We start from the raw sequence: 14,765 nt of genomic DNA on the forward strand, positions 1-14,765 counted from the left end.
TTCTGATGAAATTTCGTTTGCTTACCAAATCCGGGCAGTCAACTTTTGAGTTAATAATTTTATAAAGGAGCATCTGATCAGCGACAAGCCTCCTGTTGAGTAGTTTCGTGATTCAAAAACGTTTGTCGATTTTGTCGTAAGAGTTGTTTATTTTGAATGATTTAAAATTAAGAATTTGGAAATAGCTCCTGAACTCTTTCTAACCATGTAGCGCGGATGCCAAACCTGTGAACAGAATTCTAGGTGTGGACGAACATGTGAATTATAGAGTACCAGATAATTCTTAGTTGTGTGTTTTTGATAAATTTTGCATGTTCTAAGTACAAAACCTACACTTTTGATTACTTTGGTGACAATATGATCAACGTGTGTGTCTTAAGTGTTTCTTGGTGAAAACATACATCCGAAATTATAACTGACTGTTCGAGTTGTTTGATTTTCTTTTTCTTTTCTAACCTTTGTCCATTTACTCGTTCTGTCACTTAAAAGATAATAGGTACACCCAAGAAATGCCTTCATTAGAAACCAATGTGGCCACTTACTTTTTGTTTTTAATAACTTCAATAGTATAATTCAACTTCAACCTGAAATTGTAATATTTTAATTACGAAAATTTAAAATAGAAAAATCAGAAAAAGATTTGGTCGCATCTAGAAATTGAAAGAAGGACCTTGGCCTTCCCGGAACTTTGCTGCTACTTCTACCCTGTCCCCTTCGGTCGTATCGTACTTCGACAAAGAATTACCAACACTGTCTTCATTTTCTTAACGCATATTTATTTATTTGCCGCTATCGTTAATGATTGCAAGATCTTTCCTGAACTAAATGCAATCTAAAGAGTGCCTTGGATAAATTTACGATAAATAGAAAAAAGATGAAAAGTTTTAAATAATCCATCTTTGAGTTAAAAGTTATACAAAAGAACGTTGAAACCTCGAATATCAAGCCGAGTAGTAAAGTAGGTAATGTCTTAATATTCGCGTTAGATCCAAAAAATTAAGTTCATGCAATGTTTCATTTTATGTTTACTCTCTATGATTCACTGTGAAGTTTTAATACTGTAGTCTATTAATTATTATTAGTTCGAGAGATTGTACGAACTAATTAAGAATATGACATCTTTGGGTAATTATGCCATATTGGCTTATTTAAATACCTCGGAAGTAAAAGATTGGTTGGTCGAATTAACGATTTATTTAACAAAAATGATAGAAAAAATAATGGACATAAAGTGTTTATTTATTTTTCACTTTAAAATAACAAAATACACAAATAAAATAATAATAAAAAGAAACAAAAAAGCAGCGTCGTCCCCAGCGCGGTTTTGTCATCAAAAGAAAAATGGCAAAAGGTAAAAAAGGTTGTATTTACACATTAGTATAAAAAGATTACATTCGAAACATTATATTAATATGAAGGTGAGCGTTTTATAACGTGAAGTTCTAAGATGCAGAAACGAATCAAATTCAAAATGTCTTCAAACAGACGATAAAGGTATAAAAATTACAACTAATTGAGCGGCTTTATACAACAACATAGGCTAAATGCCATAAAAGCTGTAAATATGATAGAATCTTCAGATTCTAATAGAAATTAATATTCTTAAAAGCTGTATTGATGATTTCTTAGGCTTACACATTCTCATCCCTTCAACATTCAAGTAAAGCTTAACTTAGATTATTAATATTGACACAATATACAGAACATTTCACAAATTCATAATCATCATTTTATAAACAAAATAAATTGAAAAAATGATAATAAAACATCATTGCGATCTTAAAATCTTCAAAGTTACGTTATTAAAACCCTCCAAAGGATTGGCGAAACAAGTTAATTATTTTAATAAATAAAAATCTTAGAGCTCATCTTATGACGAGTTTGATTCATAAATTATTTTAAAAAAACGTACTTTTTAAAATCGTAAATCTCTCAGCACATATTTGGTTTTGAAATTATTTTACATTTGTTTACTCCAATAAAGCTGAGGAATAGTTTCAAAGATTGCAAACAACTATCTCAAGTAATCCAAATAAATGAGGAGTTCGATCATGCAAAACTTGCAAAGATTCTGTTCTGAATCTTAGAAAATCTTTAAAGCAAAATATCTCAGAGAGGAGAGTGTGTAAGATGGTGAAGATTGATGCGGTGGACTTAGAAGCACTTGCGGTGGACAATGCCTGGGCCAGACTCGTCGTACTCCTGCTTGGAGATCCACATCTGCTGGAAGGTGGACAGGGAGGCGAGGATAGAGCCGCCGATCCAGACGGAGTACTTCCTCTCGGGAGGAGCGATGATCTTGATTTTAATGGTTGATGGAGCGAGGGCGGTGATCTCCTTCTGCATCCTGTCGGCAATACCTAGAAAAGGGAAAATATTCGTTAATAACGTTGGAGAGCGACCAAATAATTGGTGTGGGAAATTGAATATTAATAAAACTTTGAGTTAAATGAATTTTGCTGCTCTAATTGCGCCGGCTCTATGCAGGCGCAATTAGAGCAGTCCGCTTTGAGGGCCGACTTGCAAAGGCACAAGGGAGCCAAGGCGCTGATAATTCCTAACAACTAATACAGCGCCCTTGAAGTTTTTCTAGGCAGGCGCCGTTAGGCTCAGGGTCAGCCCTGCACAAAATAGTACTATTTTAATAAAATAATATAATTTGCTTACCAGGGTACATAGTGGTTCCGCCGGAGAGTACAGTGTTAGCGTACAGATCCTTACGGATGTCCACATCGCACTTCATGATGGAGTTGTAGACGGTCTCGTGGATGCCGCAGGATTCCATTCCCAAGAATGAGGGCTGGAACAGCGCCTCGGGGCAACGGAATCTCTCATTACCGATAGTGATGACTTGTCCATCGGGCAACTCGTAGGACTTCTCCAGTGATGTAGAAGCAGCCGCTGTGGCCATTTCCTGCTCGAAGTCCAGGGCAACATAGCAAAGCTTCTCCTTGATATCCCTGACGATTTCTCGCTCAGCGGTGGTGGTGAAAGAGTATCCTCTCTCGGTAAGGATCTTCATGAGGTAGTCTGTCAAGTCGCGACCGGCAAGATCCAGACGGAGGATGGCATGGGGAAGAGCATAACCTTCATAGATAGGCACTGTGTGGGAAACACCGTCTCCTGAGTCGAGCACAATACCAGTGGTACGACCGGAAGCGTACAGAGACAGCACGGCCTGGATGGCTACGTACATAGCCGGGCAGTTGAAGGTCTCGAACATAATTTGGGTCATCTTCTCTCTGTTTGCCTTGGGGTTCAGCGGAGCTTCAGTCAGGAGGATGGGATGTTCTTCCGGAGCCACTCGGAGTTCATTGTAGAAGGTGTGATGCCAAATCTTCTCCATGTCATCCCAGTTGGTGATGATGCCGTGCTCGATGGGGTACTTGAGGGTGAGGATACCCCTCTTGGACTGGGCCTCGTCTCCTACGTAGGAGTCCTTCTGCCCCATGCCCACCATGACTCCCTGGTGCCGGGGCCTGCCCACGATGGATGGGAACACGGCCCTGGGAGCATCATCTCCAGCGAAGCCAGCCTTGCACATTCCGGATCCATTGTCCACTACGAGCGCTCCCGCCTCATCATCACACATGCTGGCTGCTTGCTCTTACTGACTTCCGCTCACTGAAACAAAAATTTACACAACATTATAAATGATTTTTTTAAACTTATGCCATGTGAATTCGTATTGCGTTTTGATTTCATTTGCTTTTTTATTTGCGTGGGTTGATTTAACAGTCCCCAAAAAAGATGTCATACGTATAGGAAAAATCTAAAAAACAAGTCGTGTATGAAAACCAAAACGATACTCAATACTAGAACCATGACGTCATGTACAACCTCTCTCTTGGTCTGCTGTATTACGAAATGAGATAAATTTTCATTTCACCAAATAAAAGCAGATATCAAAAGAATACATATATTTTAATTTTATTTGATATACCAATCTCTTGGAAAAACCATTTTATTCATAAAATATAAGTAATCGAATAACAATCTCTCCCATTCAGCATAATATAAAATTTCTGAGAATAACAATATTATTCGATTCAACTCACAAAAGAAAGTTAAGCTCACCGAAAATTCTATGCTCCTCCTACGCTATAACCTTTTCTAGTTCAACCAATACGATTTAAATTTACTTGGGATTTTAGAATTGATAATAATGTATGTTCACTGGTCGCGTTAAAGGGACTCTTGTGAGTGTCTTGTCTCCAGACAGCGAACAGACCGACAATGGGGGTAAAGTTACTGTGAGCTGATGGATTGCGTTGCGTTGGCCAACACGTCTTTTACTTTGGCATCCGGTCAGGGTTGTCTCGAAACGCTAGGAAAAAGATTTTTGTAAAAACTATCCGTACACGTACGGCTTAGAATTAAAATATAGTATCTCCAATTCGGTCAAAAATGAGTAAGGTAATGAAATTTACCAAAGATAGCTTATATTTTTATGGGTTCAAATATTGCATCTACTAAACATACCGTAAAATATGTTTATCATCCAACAGGTAATGAGCACAGATATTGTTTCTGCTTACAATAATATTTTTCTTTATGCTAGACGAAAGTCTATGCCAAAATATTAATAAAATATAACTTATTTTGAAAGTTATACTCATAAATGTATTATAAAGGGTGTCCGGGGGTAAAATGTACTAACTTCGTTGGGTAAAAAACATTTTCCAAAATTATACGTATATATCTATGTCAAAAATATGGAAAAAATTAGTTGCAAGATGATATTTTTAATACTGAATTTCAAATATAAGATATACAAATATGACGCTTAATAAATAGGTCCCAATGGTCGAGTGGTTTGAGACACCTGTCCCGGTTATCTTTTTTTATTTTTCTGTGTTTTGTTCTGTTTCATGTTTCGTTTAGATTTATAAGCATTACCTTGTTCTTCAACAATATATCAACTCGAAGCAATCGTTATGAGGAACACAAAATCATTTAAAAACCCCATCCAAAATTTCTTGTATTTATTTGACGATCTGACGTGGTTGAGTTGCTACGATCCTCGATTTCTGATCTGTATTTGATTAGTTTGTGTTATTTAACAATTTATTCAATAAAAATAAAATGTATTATATTTGCGGTATATTTCAGAGTGGTAGATACTTTCAGTATCGCCCTGGTGAAAGATTACAATTCAGAACCAAACGGTGCTTTAAATGGCTTAGTTATGGCTTAATTTTAGTTATGTTTTGTGACTAGCTTTGAATAGCCAGTTGCTTCCTTTCGGTCTTCATCTCCTACTCCTTCCCGTCCCCATTACGTTAAGCCTCATAACATACCCCAATTGAGGAATGTCATACACTCACTGGCTCCAGGCGGTTGGGAGCAGTTGTGTGGTGATGAATCATTATATTGGAAAATACTGCCTTACGTAAGCAACAAACATTATTTTTGTTTCGCACATGTAGGTAGGTACTGTATATGTATTTGCCGTAAAATAAAAATAAATTCCTAATATATAATCACATATATATTTTTCAAACTGAATTTTCCCAAACGCTTTTAAATTATTTCAAATCCAAAATTCGATTTGAGAAAAATGCTTCCAACCAACTTATACAAAATATTTTCAAATTTATTGAACAATTATAATAGCTAAATGTTAAAATTACTTTTTACAAATTTTAACATTTTTCTATCCTACATTTTTTTCCGATAATTCAAAACATTCTTTAGTAATTATCTTATGAAAATCCGCAGTTGTCGTAATTCTACTTCGCAGCGTTGTGACAACCCTGGGACACATGGAAGACATGCATTATGTCGTGCATCCAAGTGTGATTTTTTTGCATTCCATTCTGCAACGAGTGCCTTTGCATCCGATGCAAAAATACGCACATTGATATAATCTACATTATCTTATTATTCAGCTTTTAAAAGTGCAAGTTTAAAACGATTTTAATATTTATAATATATGATAATATTTTGCTCAATCATTCATTTATATTTTCATTGCTTGAAATTCTTTGGTGTCTGTATTTTTCATATGCAATTAATTCTAAAATTCACCAAATTTGCAATTAATGAAACAATCTAATTTTGTTTTAATGATTTTGAGGAATGCGTTATTTTTTTTATTTTTTACCGTGCCTTAATCAAAATGATCAAATTACAATTACTGGCTTATTGAAAAATAACTTATATTTTCGTAACTGATATAAAAACACAAACGTTTGGACAAATTCACATTTTTAAACCGAACCAATCATCAAAAACGTTCTACTACTGGGAACGGTAAGTTTTTGTAAGTATTTTCCAATAAATCAATTCCCATGTTAGAAAAGTTTAATGTAAATCGTAATGACGTATTATTTACTTCCAAAGCTTCCAAATCAACTTCATTATAATATTACTTAAAATTATCTATTATTGCGCAAGTAGAATCTGTTATTTGTATTCTAATTAAAGCGAAGTTCACAATGAGTTTTTCTTCTTTATGTCTGCCAAAACAATTAATAATTAATCGTTTATTTTTTCGAGTTACAATAACAAATTGTTTTGTTAAGTATTGGAAACAAACTCACGAAATCTGGAATAGAAAGCGAAAGTTTAACGTAAATAATAAATATTCCAGGAAGGCAACTTTTAATTTCGTCGTTTCCGGGTGGATTAATTGGGCCGCCAATCAATAAACGAGAAAATATCATTTCGAACGTTTCCGGAAAACCTTTCACAAAAAAGCTAAATGTCAAAGGGTTATACGATCAAGCAAATTTGGGTTACCAATTTTCGAAATAGTTAACTACCTGAGTAGGCCCGGGCTATATCTCAATTAAATATATTATCGAAGCTGGTAGAATTTCAGCTGTATATTTTTACATAATTGAAACTGATTTCCAATCAATTAATTCTTTTGAAACATTAAATTATGAAACAAACATGAAGAATTCATGAATCTTTTTTAGGACAAGTCTGTGCATTACATAGATCGATTACATTTATCATTTTAATTTACAGTTACGTATGCCTTTAATTCAATGAAATGAACGTGAGCTGTAACAGTTGTTCACAGTATTTTTAAAAACATCATCACTTCCTAATTTCGGATCATTTTAAAATTGATTGGAAAAATATATTTTGAATTCTGGTTTTTAGAAAAAAATATTGCCTAAACGATATTTTTAGAGTGTAACTATCCACGTTTGATCCAAAGCACGCTGCAGCAAAGACGTCAATATGTGTAACAAAACTCACAATTTCACTAAGGCTCTCGACACAGAAAAAAATATTAAAACACTTGTGATGGTTATACCAAAAACCACTGAAGATATAAAATTCAGAACTAGGTGATTATAAATTTTAACACTGAATCAAAATTCGAAAAGAGAACACAGATTCCAAAATTCAAAAGATGGCGGCAGTAATGATAGTAGATCGATGATCGAAAATCGATATAAGAACTGACCTGATGAAACAAACGACGCTGTTGGTCGCTAGTGGTGATCTAGTGGCGAGTGCCAAGAGCCCCCATATATATAGCAACCTGAGGCGCCCCGACGGCGACCCTTACAAGGCTTGCCAGGGGAGCCCGCCCTTATATGGAGAAGCCACGAAAGACTAACCCCAGTCGCCTGTACCTATCCACTGTGCGTCGCTATCGATGTAATCTCTGTAATGGTGTCTGGGTGTCTTCCAATAGTCTGTATTGGTGTCCATTTTCTCTTATAGGTATCAATCTATATCGGTCCTTGCTTGTATTTGTCATTTTGTCTTCGTATGTGTATTTCCATGCATGTATCATGTATCGATACGTCTTAATCATCATTAGCAGGGTTGACAATTATTATTATTTTCGGATCCGCCTCTATTAGAAGTTGTAGCTGAAAATGAGCCAGTGCTAATTATTTCAGTTTGTCTGTTTTTTTAAATTAGCTAATAACTCTAACCACCAAAAACCACTTTTTTAATCTTCATCGGGTTGAAAAATAATAACATTTTCTTTAAACTATAAAGTAATCATTTTATTTCAAAACGCAAGATATTTTCCATGCGGTTTTATTATAAGATATCATCCCTCCAAGTGCTGAAAGAAATAGTTTATGATGCGAGACAGATACAAATGTAAGAAAACTCTCTCAAGGTAAAGTATTTTTTGTTAAACCCTGATTGAAAGTCTTTTGTCTCGTGCAGTTCATTAATGTATGAGTGGTCTTTGTTAGCGTATGCAATCTGAAAGAGTCGGAAAATACACCTTTAGTACATACTTTCATGCATCAATCTATATTCCTTTCATTGCGGGTAAGCACCTATCCCCACAGGTAAGAGTTATTTGTATATCTTCAGTGAAGCCTGCATGTGTGTGTTACTAACTGAGTATCACACAATGAGCCCCTGGTTGTATATGTATAATGCATATGAAAGACATATATGTGTTTGTGTTATCAAACAATCGGGCAGCAAGAGCGGCCATCGATCTATCAATAGAATCCACTCTAAGGGCTGCCAGATACAATCAACCTCGCCACATAAACAAACTAAAACAATTATTACTTGTGTAAAGCAACTTTTCCTAATAACCGGACTTCAACAAAACCATTTATCAACTAACTCTAGTAGTTACATACTGACCACGATAAATTTAACTGGTTGGCATAGAGTTTTGCGTGATGTCATTCCACTTATTACAATGCCTCATGTAATGCTTTTGGAGTGTGATTTATAGGTGCATCCTTAAAATAGTCTGAACGGATGGTTTAGTTAATCTAGAAGTCATTAATCAAAAGATAATCCAGGGAGATTGATGTAACAAGTTATTAATGGCAGAGGTATTAAAATTGTTCCGGGATGCAGTCTGCAGGGCAAAGATTTTCCACTTTATAATCATTCTCGAATAGGTTCGTACAGAGTTATATTATATTTAAGTTATATGTATCAATTTACATTTATGCTCAAAACTCTGGACAATGAACAACACCTATATTAATTTCATCTCAATATATATATACAAATATCGACGTGTACTCATGCATAATCATTTGTTTGTACATTTAGATAATGACGAAATGCGAAAATGTTAGGTTCTTTAATGAACACGCGTTCCGTCATCGTGATATTATATATCATCATCATTATATATATTATATATCATCATCATCATTCATCATCATCATACATCGGTATTTTACTAAAAGCTTATCAGGAATCCTATGAATTCATTCGTTAAGGGCCTGCAATCCCGTTATTAACCAGACTACGAATAATTTAGAGAGATTCTTGATATATGTATATTATACTTCTACCATGCAACATTACAAATTTATAAAAACTATATTCAAAATTAAATTGCACCCTTTAAAAATAACAGAAATCTTAGACAAACGTCAATACTTCCTACTCCTAAATGTAAACAAACAATAGGACAGTTCAACCATGAATATCTCGGAGTTAAATTTTTTAACTCATTACCAGAAAAAATTAGAAACATGATTTTTTTTTTTTTTAAAGTAAATACCTCACAAGAGTCCCAACTGCTCCCGTCTGGAACCAGTGAGACTATGGCATCCCCAATTGGGGGATGTTGTGAGGCTGAAGGTAAGTGGGGAAGGGAAAGAGGAAGGTGGGGAAGTACCTGGCTATTCAGATCTAGTCACTAAACACGGCTAAAGCCATTTGAAGCAACGTTTCAATTCTGAATGGTGGTCTTACACCAGGGCGATACTGGTAGTATCTTCCACTCTGGAACGTGCCGCAAATATACTATATATTATTTTAATTAATTAATTGTGAAATAACACAAATTAATCAAATAAAATTTATTTGCGCACGCCGGGTTCGAACCCGCGACCTTCGGAATGGCAGTCCAATGCGTTACCACTGGACTATACCGGCCGTCAAAAATGAATGATAATATCAACGAATTCAAAAGCCACCTTAAAAAGTATTCCGAACAGTTGAACTGAATCGTACCAAATATAAACCAATATAACAACACCCCCATTACACAAGCCCTGCTTATTTATGGGAGTACATCAAATACTAATATTATGTAATTAATAACTGTACTTTATTGTGTAATTATATTATGTAATTCGTGTATCTTTCTAACTAAATAAAAAAAATGTATCCAAATAAAAAATAACTACTGACGCTTTTGGATCGCTTTGCCAATAACCGAGCATGGTGATAAACAAATACAAGATGAAAAAATAAACTTTTTCTACGGAATTCTGTGAAAAATCCTTGAAAGGTTTCCGAATATCCATACTAGATTAATTAATCGATAGATGAAATCCCCGTCAAGGACTTCCGTGAAATGCGGATCTCATATTGTTTGTCGTGGAATTTTAGGGATGAAAGTACCCTACTGTAACTACCCCACTTCGTGTCCACATTTTGAGCATAAGGGTTAACATAACAGAGATACCAATCAGCGGGTAATCCTTGTTTCCTCACATCATCACGTAATGTGGTAACACACCTCCTATGTTAGGTTCAAAAGCATCATTATAATTTCCATAATTATCATTTCTACCTGGAAATTATGTTCTAGACAAAGGTATACTAATATGATATTAAATCACGGAATGAAAAACCGATAGAACTGTTTTCATGTGTCCAAAGAAAGATAAATAATTGGACGTTACTTTTGTTGAAATTTTTCAAAAAAAATCAAATAAGTATGTGTCATTCAATTCTCTATTGGTGTGTATAAGGCCTAGGGATCGAAAGGCCTGTTGTAAATTCTTCATTGGCCTGTAGCAGATTTATTTTTGTTTTTTTACTGTTGGTAATACTGTAGGGTTTAGTTGTTCAGTGGCATAAATTAATTATCCACTTTTATATTCCAACTTTTTATTGTTACTAGATGAAGTCTCCGGCTTTACACATGTACTCCGATGTAGACAGTAACTTTCTCGTATTTAAAAGCCAAATATGCAAAACGCGAATAAAGGGATGAGGTGGTTTTTCTAAATTTCATATTGTTTCCTCTTGTTTTGAAGGTAAAATGTGCAAAATTTCATAAATCTCGGAATAAAACTGAAGATTTGTATAAAAATCAAATCCACCCAGCACGGTGCTGCGAAAGGGTGTTTTTGCGGACATAGTCTGTTTATGAGAAAAATGTTTATATTTTTCATGAAAATTTTTACGGTTCTTCTAGATAATGTAGGCATAAAAAAAACTCAATTGAGTCTCTGTAATTAGGGTTAAGGTACTGAAAAAATTCTGAATCAAATAAATTTTCATATTTTAATGATTTATATGTGTATTTTTAATTTTATGTTACAGACTTATCGTTTTTATGAACGTTTTAGATTATTTGTGTACTTCAGAAAAAAAGTTTTTGAAATTAAGGTTTAAATTCTTAAATTATTATTTTTGTGTTTTTTATAATTTTTTACAACTTTTGTAGTTGATGTTGAAGTTCTGGGTGGAGTAGGATAGGTAAAATAGGTGCATAAAAATAATGTGTAGGTACTAAACTGAAATGGAAACATCTCTCTCGTAAACAGAACTCTTTGAAAGATGTTTTATATATAAAATCAATAATACCTATTACCGATACGAGCCTTGGAAATCAACCAAAAACTATCCACATTTAAATTACTTCAAATAGCGTTAAGTTTGACCAACGACTATGTCCACTGTCCACGCAGGTTGCGTAAAAAAATACATTCAAATCACATCAAGATAATCCTCAAAAAGTATTTTCTATATGATGAAGACACCATACTCCTCCCGCACAGTATGGTACACAGACACTTTTATTAGATATTGTTTTTTTTAAATGTATAATAAGTATTTTATCTGTCGAAATCGATGTTTTGATGTGTCCTTGGTTTTTTTAAATGTATAATAAGTATGTTATCTGTCGAAATCGATGTTTTGATGTGTCCTTGGTTTTTTTAAATGTATAATAAGTATGTTATCTGTCGAAATCGATGTTTTGATGTGTCCTTGGTTTTTTTAAATGTATAATAAGTATGTTATCTGTCGAAATCGATGTTTTGATGTGTCCTTGGTTTTTTTAAATGTATAATAAGTATGTTATCTGTCGAAATCATGTTTTGATGTGTCCTTGGTTTTTTTAAATGTATAATAAGTATGTTATCTGTCGAAATCGATGTTTTGATGTGTCCTTGGTTGAATCAAAATGTTATTATTGATTTCTTTCGCCTAAATATAAATATATGTAATTTTAATTATTATAGATTTTTGCTAACCTCTCTCTTAATTAATGCTACGTTGTGAATTATTTTTAATTCTATCCAATTATTCTATGTGGTGTTTTTTTCAAGAATTTAAACCTAAAAGCTTAATGGGCGCCATGGAGGTTTATAGAGGTATTATTTAAAATTAACAATTTTGCTGTAAATTACTTCGTTTTAATTATCATCCCCCTTAGCCCACGCGACGGGGAAAGGCAAGAATGTAGAATATAGTGGATTTGAGATATTCTTAAAACTATAAAATAAAATTATTGCATTACATCCTAATGAAGTTAATTTCTTTATCGTTTTAGGTATTTTATCGCTGAACCGGGAACCATTTATTGCAAAACCAGCACCTCTGCCATAGGTCTCCCCAAGTTCTTCGCAACGTTTGGTGATTTAGCAGGGCTGCCCGGGTTCATCGGGTTAGGTTTTTTCAATATACGCCTACCCACCAGTTTCGTGGCTGGTTTGGGGAAACCCTTTGACCTCGCCAACTGATCTCTCTCGACCCATCGCCTTGGCCGCAACGAGAGGGATAGATCATACTTCCGTCACTCGTGATCTCAATGATCCCTAGATTCCTACCCATCCCTCATACTTTTTTCTTTCCCAGAACTTCTTTTTCTTAAAAAGTCCCTCCCCACACCATTAGTATTTCCCTCGGGACTCCCGTGTGGTGTCAATGTAAAGAAAAATAATCACAATAATTTTCCTTCAACTTGTTGGCTTTTCTATTAAATAATATATTTAAGACGAAAAGAAATATTATAAAGTAGTTCTGAAAATCTCCGGTAAATTTCCCCCGAGGAAAGTATTGCAGTCTAATAAATTTCCAATAATTTTCAAGATACGAGTACCAGTCTCGAAACATAAAATAATTAAAAGTTTTAATAAACTTGAACGACATTATGTCAAAATGAGTAAAAAAATAATAACTTCATAAACTTTCTTTGACATGTCATGAAATAATGTACAATCAACCAAATACTTGAGCAGGTACAACTCAATTATTATGTATGCTTTGGAATTATTCGCTGATGATCCATTCATTCAGTTGCTTTAAAAGGGGTGCAAGATATAACATTACAATGACTTCCAATTTATTTGAGGATTATAATATGTGTGCATTACCGAAATGGATAATGTAAGAATATTATAATATGTGTGCATTACCGAAATGGATAATGTAAGAATATTATAATATATGTGCATTACCGAAATGGATAATAAACCAATATGATATACTTATCAATCTACAATGTGAATAATGTTTTTAATACGTGACTTGCTTGGGCCTTAGTTTGGGATTGGAAAAAACTAACTCTCAAATGTACAGTAATGTAATGCATATATATTCATCTGGGTTCCATGACAATTCAATATACCTTTAAAATGTGATTAATTTAATTTAATTTAAATCGATGAAACTAACCTATTTAACCTAGTTTTTGTTTATCACTTTGTATCACTTTATATCACTATTTAAAGATATCTTGAATTGTCACTGTGTTGAGTTATCCGATTACCATTTATCTGTAGTACCTTCCGACCAGTCTGGTTTGTGTTCAAAGATCTATTACTAGTCCGGTCTAAAATAAATAAGTGAAAATTTTTTATTATAATTGGAAATATATTAAGAAAATCTACGATGATTTATCACAGGTTCAAAAATATAAATTTGAAAGAGATACTTATATATATTGTCTTCTATTCGTAGTCGAGTGATGTTTTAAACCATTGGCACCCAGACCTTGAGCGTTCAATTTAAGGCCCCCGTCATTGCACAATCAACAATTTAAGGCCCCCGTCATTGCACAATCAACAATTTAAGGCCCCCGTCATTGCACAACAACAATTTAACTCCCCCGTCATTGCACCATCAACAATTTAAGGCCCCCGTTATTGCACAATCAACAATTTAATGACCTCGTCATTAAACAAACAACAATTTAAGGCCCCCGTCATTAAACAAACAACAATTTAAGGCCCCCGTCATTAAACAAACAACAATTTAAGGCCCCCGTCATTGCACAATCAACAATTTAACTCCCCCGTCATTGCACCATCAACAATTTAAGGCCCCCGTTATTGCACAATCAACAATTTAATGACCTCGTCATTAAACAAACAACAATTTAAGCCCCCCGTCATTAAACAAACAACAATTTAAGGCCCCCGTCATTGCACAATCAACAATTTAAGGCCCCCGTCATTAAACAAACAACAATTTAAGGCCCCCGTCATTAAACAAACAATAATTTAAAGCCACCGTCATTGCACAATCAATAATTTTAGTGCTGAAATATTATCTTTCGTGGCTCGGGGAGTTTGACTATCTTTATTGAAAAAATGACTAACTTTATTATATTTGTGCAGTTCAATTAACGAACGAACCATTAGTGGTAACCACAATATCAACAGAAATATTTATTCAATACCCGTACAAATGTTGACATCAGTAACCTACTAAAAATCTCCCATGAGAACCATTTTAACACATTTAAAAATCCCTTCAGCGTTATTTTCAAAGAATCAAGAACAAGTTTTAACGTATCTACTCATAAAAGTTTCACGAAATCCTCCAGATTT

The 14,765-nt window shown here is 34.2% G+C and overlaps 1 protein-coding gene across 1 annotated transcript; it reads right to left on the reverse strand.

Annotated features, from left to right (window-relative positions):
- Positions 1 to 2,014: 2,014 nt before the first annotated feature.
- Positions 2,015 to 4,240, reverse strand: LOC149420375 (actin, muscle-type A2). The gene is made up of 3 exons (XM_089636653.1): positions 4,078 to 4,240; positions 2,668 to 3,624; positions 2,015 to 2,360 (listed from the first exon to the last, which is right to left on the reverse strand). The coding sequence occupies exons 2-3, from the start codon at positions 3,590 to 3,592 to the stop codon at positions 2,155 to 2,157; spliced, it is 1,131 nt and encodes a 376-aa protein (XP_089492779.1). The 5' UTR covers positions 3,593 to 3,624; positions 4,078 to 4,240; the 3' UTR covers positions 2,015 to 2,154.
- Positions 4,241 to 14,765: the final 10,525 nt, after the last annotated feature.

Source organism: Hesperophylax consimilis, chromosome 10 (genome assembly GCF_061612785.1).
Source record: "Hesperophylax consimilis isolate HC1 chromosome 10, BYU_Hcon_1.0, whole genome shotgun sequence".
Taxonomy (NCBI): Eukaryota; Metazoa; Arthropoda; class Insecta; order Trichoptera; family Limnephilidae; genus Hesperophylax; species Hesperophylax consimilis.